The sequence below is a fragment of the Apteryx rowi genome, unplaced genomic scaffold, assembly GCF_003343035.1.
Source record: "Apteryx rowi isolate R43461 unplaced genomic scaffold, aptRow1 scaffold_125, whole genome shotgun sequence".
NCBI lineage: Eukaryota > Metazoa > Chordata > Aves > Apterygiformes > Apterygidae > Apteryx > Apteryx rowi.
Window position 1 is genome coordinate 982,234 of NW_020447475.1, and position 10,087 is coordinate 992,320.

Below are 10,087 nucleotides of genomic sequence, written 5' to 3' on the forward strand. Positions count from 1 at the left end.
TCCTAAATGAAACCCTTTCATTTCAGTTATCACCTTAACCAATTCTAAGTCAATGACCACAGGTTTCCTTTCTCCTGCCAAAGGAAGGAACAGAGGCACAAGTCAAGCCTACTTAATAATAATAAAAGACTACTTTTCCATTTTATACATTTTTCCACTTGGACTATGCCTGAGCTCACAAAACCTTACGCTGCCCAGAAAGCCAACGGCAGTCACTTCAGTGCCACGCTCCTGCTGTGCTCCGAAGAGGAAAGCAGGAGACGAAAGCAAGGCGCGCGCCTCCCGGCCAGCACCTCTGCTTCCCGCAGCTCCCGCCGGGAAGCCGGCACCTGCCACTCGCGCTCTTTCCCTCGCCACCGCTGGCCACCTGCCCCTGCCCTCCGCAAACCCGCACGACCTCGCGAGCCACAGCGGTCCCCAAAGCTTCTCGCCCAGGCGCGCCTTGAGAGTGGCCATGTTAATCGAGATCGCAGAAACCGCGTCCATAGCCACCAAAATAAAACCCCTGCCCCGAAAGCGACCTGTGTCTTTGGGGTCTAGAAGGAAACTACGCAGGGGGCAAAATGTCGCGAATGCTGTGTAACAGCTGCTGAGCCCGGTTTCTGCAAGGCTGACGGGGCTCAGTCCTAAAATAAGCGAGATTCTCCATAGTCACATGCACACAGAGCAAAAGTTTAAGTAAATAGGAGACCTATAGGTGAGTCCCAAAGGTCAACAGACTCAGGCTCGGCGAGTTATTTATTCTTCGCTATATCCTAGAGGTAAAAGGAACAAGCAAACTACTGTTTTGGAGTAGGAGCGGTTTCTAACCGCATATATAACATAAGGGTAATGCGATGTACAATTTATGTCGGTTACCATACCTGAGACTGGGCCCTCATCCCATTCTTCAGATCTCCTAAACCGATTTGTTGTAAATCCCATGCAGACATTTACTCCAAAGGCAAATGCAAATAAAGATATAACCTGCAAAAGCAAAACAGCAAAGTGATCAGACTGAGCAAAAGACAGGACGTTTCAAGTTCAGAGCGTTACTGTTCAGACGGTGGAGATGGTCCTCTGCGCGGTGGAGCGAGCTCCCAGCGCCACAGCTCCCAGCACTGGCACGGGGACTGACAGAGTCGCTGGTTCAGAGCAACGCAAACCAGAAGGGGTTTATGAATAAAACATCTCTTTTTGCAGCTGAAACGCTTCTTTTTGCAGGAACTTATTCAAGAGAGACGGGCTACTCCTCCTCTAAAAGCAAACATGCTCCTTTCCTGCCCTACCTGATGTAACTGGAAGCAGCTTCTCTTAGCCATCCTGGAGGATTCTTGAAAAGCCTTTGCAGCGTGTGCTCTTTTTCTTTATACGGCGCGCAGTGCTCTGTTTGCTCTGCAGTTCGGGCTATTAGGCTACAACTAATCCCACCTGGTGAGGTTGACAGGCTCGTGTGATTTGTCCAGGGGGTGATTTCATCATGTTTCACTCGCAAATCGCAGCTCTGAGTGCAAGAAGCTCCAGGCATCATCCCTCGCTGCGCCCTCCCCCCAAACACACACACACACACACGCACGCTTTTATGTGGTTTCCTCTGGCAAAGCAGGATTTTCTTATGCTGCTGCGGCCAATAGCTGTGCATGGTTGCTTCAGTCTCCTCGAGGAGGTAACATGGTTAAAAGAGAAACCAAATGCGTTTCCATCTGGCTGAAGCAAGCGGGGGGGAAGCTCGCTGGGGCTGTGAAATGAAAATACCCTGACGCCATCCTCGGATGTCACACCGCGTTGCCAGCGAGCGTTTCCGTGCGGGGGGCTCGGCGCACGGGCAAGCGCGCCACCACCACCGTGACCTTGGGACAGCTGCGCGCTTCCGTGGTCTCCGTCACCAGCCTCGTTCGTCAAGGCCGCCCCTAAAGCTTCGTGGGTTGCGGAGCAGAATTTCTTAACCCGGGGACAACCACAGAGCACGGGGACGCTGTTCCCCCGCGCTGCTGTTACGGTGCAAGCTGCAGAGCGACGTAATTGCACACAGTTTTACCCGAGCAGCTCGAAACCCCAGCATCTGAGGAAGGAAGGGAAATGACGCCTTCCCTTTGCCCCACATTTTCCCAGTTTTGACAGCAACGGCAGAAAGCTCAGTTGTTCTGATAAGCACTTCTATTTACAAAGCAGAGGATAATGCTGAGTAGAATTATGGTTTGAATCAGTGGCTTCAATATTATTTGCCAAGGCAAATTATTTGCCAGTGTAGTTCACCTCTTTGTCTGATGAAAGCTTCTTTCATTGAAGTGTTTACTAGCAATTACACTTAAAGGGACAGAGTCAAGGTTCGTAAGCCTACGAATGAACTTAGCTTCCTTTGAGACTTGTCCCATATTGTGTACTTGCATTACGAAATCCAGTATAATTTTCTTTAAATCATGTTGCAGTATTAAATGCATACAATCCTGAGCTTTCTTTAGGAGTGCATTTTTACCTGCTGCAGTTATCTGTCCTCCCCACGGTGTGGCTTTACAGGGCAGAGGCTAAAAATCACTGCTGTTTGCTACCCACATCTTATCAGACTGCCACCCTCAGCTAGGAGCTGATCCTTTTTTATGCAGCTTGTTAACAAAAAGTGGCTCCTTTGTGCAGCTGTATCTTTTCACTGCAAGCCTCCGGGAAATGCAATTAGCCTGAGAAGAGCTAGATCTTAGCTACTGCAGGACGCTGTATCCCTTTGCTTTGCACTGGCCAGGGAAAGGGCATAAAGTCAAGACCCGTCTCCTAATTTTCACTTCACCACTAGCTGATGTGAAAATGAAGTAGGCAGCTGAGCTATAGGCTGCGTCACATGCTGAAGGCAGTCTTCTTCTAGCAAAAAAACTGCACAGAGATCTAGAAAAATGTAATCACCAACATTTTTACTAGCTGTTCCTGCAAAATCCTTAGCCTCTGATATATCCTGCATTTAAATGGCTGCATCTCATGCACTAGGTAAGTACAGCAGTGCATGACAGTAGCATAAGGAAAACAAAAGGCATCACACAAAAAAACTCTTAATTGTTACATATCACAGTTAATGAAGTTCCTAATGGCAGAATAATAATAAAGGCAGAACATGGGACTCAGAAGACCCAAGATCTCTCCCAGCCTGTGACTCTTGGCTCACTGAGTTACCTAGGCAAAACACAGCTAAGGTTTCAAATCTGGTGACCAATTCTGAGTGCCCAACCTAACATGTCCAGCCTCATTTTCAGGTGCATTGAACACTTGCAGCTCCTGCATATCTTCTCTACTCGTCTTAATGTGCTTTGTTCTTCTGAAGAAAAGTTCCCAGGTAAGTTGAAAATGGCAACCCAGAAAAATAAAGCATCAAACAAAAACAAAAAATACAGCAGAATGGACTTCTCTTATGGATTTGAAAATGCACCTCTCATTCATGCATTCATGTAACCTCTCTGGAGTTGGTAAACTCTGCAAATTCACATTAACAGAGGAGTTCATTTTAATTTTGCTGATCCATGCAACTAGTATGTTACATTAATTAACCTTTTTTGTAATATCCTTTGAGAACTACAGATGACAACCACTCTGAAACTGCTAATATTTTTCTTGTGCGTTATGTAGCACACATTTCCCAGTAGCTCTGAATTGGCTCTGAATTGGTACTCAGATGGACAACCTTCTTTTCGTAACTAGGATTCTGCCTGAAACCATCCCCCAGATGCACAAGGAACTTATTAACATAAACAAAGGAATAACAATTTTGTGCAGGGAAAATTTCACTGCTGGGTTCACTGGTGATTAACTTTTTAATTAGCAATTAATTATCATTTTACTCATCAAAATAAATACTATTTATAATAAATACCAATAAATACATTTTTAAAAAAAGAATAAAGAAGCAATAATGTATAATGTTTTTCTGACTATTATTCAGCAAAAATCAGAAACAGAATGCAGAGGTTCACTGAAAGTTTTAGGACTTAAATGAAACACACTAAAAAGGGAATTTTATCAAAATCAATAGAATATGAAAGTCCTGTTCATCAGTTATTGTGCATAAGGACTGACCTTTGGCTTTTATGGCTGTTTTATACATATGATGTTACTGATTATTTAACTCAGAATGCAAAACTTCCAAGTAGCCACTAGGTGACACTTTGAATGAGAAGTTCATATTGCAGTTTTTCCCCAAAGTTACAAGAATCTCTGCTCTGATACTCCATAGAGTTAATATAAGAAAGGAAGGCAGTATTTACAGTCAAATAAAAAAAAAAGATTTTTTAATGACAGTTTTTTAATGAGAAAAGAAAATRCAGAGAAATCGAGTACATTGGCTGAGTCAGAGGCTGGGACGGGCTCTGAAGAAACTAGGATTTCCGTCCACTCGTCTACGCTTTGCACTGCTGGGTGCAGCTCGCAATCCCCGTCAGGTGACAGCACGCCGGGGGAAGGTGCCGATAGCCTTGGCAGCAACACCAATAAGGTGAAGGACCTCTTCTCCAAAATGTCCTCTTCCCCCTCCACATACCTTCCACGTCTAGATGTGGCCATGAAAAAAAGGCTAATCATGTACATGAAAAGGCAAGTTCAAAGAACAAAACCTTCTGGTGAACTATGGAAACTCAATCCCCAAACTCAAGCCGTGAGTCATGTCATGTCTCCTCAGATAAAAGCACTGCAAAACCAAATAAGCTTTCAGCAGCTGAAGCAGAAGTGGAAAGATGTGGGTAGTCCGCTGAAAACACCCGGCGTCTTTTCAGCAAAACTAACACAACAAAGAGGCACCACATAAGAAAAGCTGATTCCTAGGAATAATGGACTGTAAACTATATTTTTATAGGGCTTTACAGATCAAAACCAAACATCTTTGACGCTCGGCCAGCAAAGCGGTTTGGACCAGAATTACGGTAGCTGGGTTGTGGCTGTGACATGTGGTGCCTCCAGCCAGCTGGTGGCCGGTTCCTCATGAAACCGAGGGCTGACTCAAAGCGGCGGGAGCAAGGGAGGGAAGGGGAGGCGAGCGCGTGAGGGCAAGGTCGCCAGGAGGACAACGTCCAAAGGCAAAAAGGGAGAGGAGAGACGAGAGGAGCAAGCGTCAGCTGAGATCAGCTCGGGATCTGGGCCACAGCCATACACGAGGTCCAAGAAATCTGGATATACAGCCCCAGAAAGGGGGCGCGATGGAGCTGGGTGTTCAGGCAAAACTACTCAAGAGCTGCTGAAGGACAAGGATCTGCATCTGCTCGGCTGGCTAGGACAACRCTGAAGCACAAAAACATGGTAGTGGAGACGTTCTGGTTACTTGAGAGGCAAGGCGCTGTAGCAGGTGACAGATTTCAAACACTGGCAGGTCGAGTTGGAGATGAAAGATTACAGTCTGATCATCACGGATCAGAGAGGACACATGTTCTCATGGATATGCTAAGGGGATAGGCAGGAGCCCTTAGCCAAGACTACAGTCGGGATGTCCCTTCCTCGGGCTGGTCAAGCTGCTGCGACGCTCACAGCAGCTTCTGCAGGTTGCTTCTCCGCTTGCGTTTGGTCATGGCGGCGGCTCCCCGGCCGCGGCGCTGACCTGACCGGCCAGGGAGCTGCGCAGGGAGGCCTGCCACAGCGCCGCGAGCCCGGGGGCCCCGCGGGCCGGGCTGCGCTCATGGAGGTTCCCCTCCACAGCGCGCGACGGCGACGGCCCCCGAGGAGGGCCCAAAACCCGAGCGCGAGAGCCCTCGGCTTTCACCAGGCAGGCCCGGTCAGCTGGAGAAAGGAGACGGGTTTTCGGTGACCTGAGGAAAGCGTTGCGAGCCGGAAGGCAGGTCTCCTCTCCCAGCACCTCTGYGACTGAAGGACACCTGGTCTCTCTCATCAAGGTGTTGCGCCAGCCGCCTGTGACCCTCACAGCAATGTTAACGCTAATCCGACACACATATACAGTCATCATCTTCAAAGAAACGACAGATAACGTTACGTTTTTCCAACTAAATCGCCGGTCAATGGTCTTATTGTGAAGAAGTACTAAAAGGTACTGGCAGTTCATAACTATATGTCTTACCTCAGATAAGCATATATAATAACTCAGGCGTGCAGCAGAATGCAAACTACCCCATGAGGAAAAAAAACTGCTTCTTTACGCCTGATATGAGTGAAACATGAAACCAGGAAAGCTGATAGGTGGTTTTAACGTAGCCAGCGCGAGGCCGCGTACGTCTGCAACTTCCCGCCCTTGCTTTCCGCCGGCGGGGACGTGCCGAACCTCCCAGGTGGCCCACGAGCCACTCTTCGCCTGCCGTCGAAGGCRCTGCAGGCGCGAGCTGGGCGAGCCTCACGCCGCCCCCGAGGCCGGCTGCCTCCAGCGCCTACGTGCAGCCGCACGCATGGCACCCACCATCRCCGTTAATGTCTCTGAGCTTCACACCGGCCCAACCTACCCCTTCTGTGAAAACCAGAGCCCTTTAGAAACAATGATAAGTTAAATTAAAGCTAAAAGGGAGGAAAAAAGGGGGGGAAAACAGACCAAAGCTAGGAATACTGCTTAAAGATGCAATAAAGCAGGTATTCTAGACTTCAGATAAAGTTCCTATTTTATTTATGTATCTTGCACATACATCCTTTACCATGTTTAATTATCTTTTTTTCCTGTTCAACATTAGCTTTGACCTTCCTGGGTGTATAAAACTTCATGTGAGGACATCTACAATAGTCCTGTAACATATTACTTAACCTCCTATTTAATCTTATCTACCCTGAGCCCAAACTCAATTCTGGCACACTCTTCAAACTCAGGGCTTGTTTATGAAGAAAAAAATTTCCAAGTGCTATTCTCTCCCCTACAACTAAAATGTGGATATAATTAATACAGATTTGCTTACTTTTATATTTTTTCTTTGCCAAACAAGTGTTTGTTTGTTTTAAATCCCTTTTTTAAAATATTTCAGCACTTGGATCAAGAGAGAAATACTTTAATTATTATTTTTCTTCCTTTTAATCTAAAAAAMCACTATTTTCTAAATAGCAAAATCCTTTTTTATTTCAGTTTAAAGAGATATGCCACTACGAATACCCATTCTCAGCTTGCCTGTAATTGGAGCTTTGGACACCCATGCTCTGCAGCACCAATACTTCTTCTGGGGATGAAGCAGAGTGGGGTGAGGCTAGGACAGAGGATTGCCCCACGTCCACAGAAGGGGACGCCCTCATTCGGGCACATTTTCCTTTTGTTTCTGTGTTGCACAAGGAAGCATTTCAGGACTGAAGAAGGGGCTACTGTCATAGGGACATATAAGTGTCTGTACCTACGAAAGCTTTTTCAGCATGGTAAATGAACGCCTGAACGTACGACTGCAATGCTGCAGTCCAGGGACGGGCTATGACAGCGCTGCAGTTAACAGAAAAAAAGGCTGTGGACCCTCTGGGGCCTGAACCTTCCTCACATGAATGTAAGCGTGAGTCAAGCTCACAGCTATTTTACTCGCATAGGGGCCGCAAGATTGCAGCACTGACTGCAACAAGTCCAGCATAAAGAGAAGGAACTCCTCTATTAAAAAAAAAAAAGAAGAAGAAATGAGGACAGCTGACAAAGAAAGGTCCTCTGAAAACRAAAAATATAACAGTTATTAAGAGTTGGCTGAACTCCCTGGGCTGGTTCACCGAACGGCCCCAYGGACACTCAGGCAGAGGAGGATACAGCAGGAACTGCACAGGCTGCTGCAAGAGAGAAGGGCAGGAGGACACGTCTAGCAGACTTGCTCCGACCTGCAGGCTTGTTTTGAGGGGACTCTTTTATGGCTGAGAGACGCATCTTTGTAGTTTACAGAAGCTTAAGCTGCCTGCAGCTGCTGGGAGGACTGAGGTGTCGGAGTGACCTGGAAATACCCGGCTGTTTTGCCCTTTCCCTTCAGAGCAGACGTAAAAGCAGGCAGGAGCCCGGGTAGCAGAGGGCTGCCAGCAGCCCCCRCAGACTCGCTATGCCTCGCCTCGTCCCCCGTGCGCACGGTCACCTATCCCTGTACCGCACGATAGTTCCTAGGGCCCCAGCGCGAGTCAAAACAGGTTAAAAAAAAAAAAATCCCTTCCTTTCAAAGGGTTTTGAAGTCGGGTGAGTTCCCTGGTCTGGCTCGGAGCCCTGCAGATCATGTGGCCGCGAGAGATGGCAAGCGGCCCTGACCAAGCCCCGCGCGGCACCCTAAGGAAGGGGCATCCCGGCGCCAGGGTCCGGCGAGGGCAGAGCAGGGACGCCGCAGCTCCGCTCCTCCCTCCACTCCTGCCTCTGAGCAGCGGTACCGCCGCTCCCGGCCAGCTCACACCGTTTCTGAATAAGCATCTGCCTCAGCCTCTCTTAACGGCAAAGTACAAAAGCTTAAAACTAATTACTTTTTAGGTCATTTCAGACAAATGGGCCGTTTTCCAAGCATCACAAATTTTCCCTAGTTGAACTGTGTCACCACTACTGTAGTCGAACGCCAGCTTTTTTCTGATTACAGCTGAGTGCAAAGATGACAAATGTAGGAACAAAGGGGAAAACATCCTGTTGGAACAGGACTCCCTGTTTTCTCAGGGTGAGAAAAGTAGAAATGACATTTCAACAACAAAACAATGTGATCCTTTGTTGGACTCTTTCTAATCCCATATCATAATGTGTAACTGAATAAATTTCAGGCTCTGAAGGAATGCAATATAAAGTGTGGAGGAAAGTGCTACTAAGCAAAAATATGCAACTTCATGCTAGCATGGTTCTGGAGTTTGCATAARGATTATCAGCTTTCTTTTGTTGTAGATACTTTTTTCACCTTTGTAGCATAAAACTTTGGAAAGGAATAAAGGCAGTCATTTTTTATGGATTAAAAAGTTGACTGCAGGGAAACTCTAGCCACTTAAATATTAACAGATCTCCTCAATATATTAAAGCAAATAATCTTACTGAGTTTTGTTTCTCTGATTCAGCTTTCTTCCATCTAACTATACGAGATTTTCAGAAATAATCTTTTGCTCAGTTTAATGATTCCTGACTGCTGTACAATAAAAGCAAGTTATACTTGCTCAGCCCTTGCAGAAAAGATACATCTCCTCTCCATCCCAGTAAATTCCTTTTTCAAAGCAGCCAACAATAAAGTCGCCTTGAAATGATGTTTGTTGAAGTTTCTCAGGGCAGAGATAGATGTTCCCGGGCATTCACAGAGCACCTGGCAAAACAGCTGGGGCCATTTAAACTAGTGTCCTGCCCTGGCTGTTGCCGCCCCTTCTCCAAAATGCAGCATCCAAACAGCTTTCAAGGCAATGTCTGTTCCAACACAAAGTAAAAAAGACTTGAGTAAACTACAGCTCTGATGAAGAGCCTCCATAGAGCCACTTGCTTCTCCAGGAGCTGACCACCCCCGGCTGCCTCTCCACCACCCACCTGCACTGCGCCTTACCAACTGGTGYTCCTCCAGCCTCATTCAGAGCAATGCTATGATTAATTCACTTTAAAAAAAAAACAAAAAAACCCCAGCCAACTTTGGGCAAGGGAGCAGGGTTGGGTGATGGAAGTAGGCTGGGAGCAGCAATATCTCCTTCAGACTTCAGCTGTGCACCTGAAGAGGAGCAGCTCTACTCCTCAGGCTAACCAGGTTCACTTTGCACTGAGACGGAGCAGGAGCATGTACCTATTTTCTCTGAGGTAGCTTAAGCCATTACAGCTGTTTCAAAAGTGAATATCTAACTATAATCTCACCCCTACTTGTAGGTGTCCTGAGCCTGCTGAAACATCTACTTGACTTTACAGATAGTTTGGCACGTTTTTGGAAGGTACCAGATTCTGATACCTTCTGACAACACTAGGAAAACCTCTGCTTTCATTACTCCGACACATTATGAATTAAACAACCCCAAAAGCCCCATCAAAGGCSCAGGCGACAGTGCAGTCGGATCAGACCACTGTGCTATCAAGCCGGTACAGAAGGCTCAGGGCAGARGCGCAGGAGTTTTTTGCAGAGGCAAAAGCTTCAGCAAATAAACCAGGAACGATAAACCAGGCCAGCAGCACCTGCCGAGACAGCACAGTAAATGAAGGGCACCCACTGTACCACTACAGTCATCCCATGGGGGAATGCTGGACGAGCTGGGCAGAGCAGTGGAAGGGCAGAAG

General features: G+C 47.1%; 1 protein-coding gene across 3 annotated transcripts in view; it reads right to left on the reverse strand.

Moving 5' to 3' along the window:
• ENPP2 (ectonucleotide pyrophosphatase/phosphodiesterase 2) overlaps positions 1–1,463 on the reverse strand; it is a 57,853-nt gene extending 56,390 nt beyond the window's left edge. For 2 of the 3 annotated variants that reach the window (XM_026055687.1, XM_026055688.1), the window contains exons 1-2: positions 1,269–1,463; positions 864–966 (exon numbers count right to left, since the gene is read on the reverse strand). In XM_026055687.1, the coding sequence (XP_025911472.1) occupies positions 864–966; positions 1,269–1,301 (136 nt within the window). In that variant the 5' untranslated portion in view covers positions 1,302–1,463. The remainder of the gene's footprint in view (positions 1–863; positions 967–1,268) is intronic. The other variant, XM_026055686.1, reaches the window with a different exon arrangement.
• Between the last annotated feature and the right edge of the window lie 8,624 nt (positions 1,464–10,087).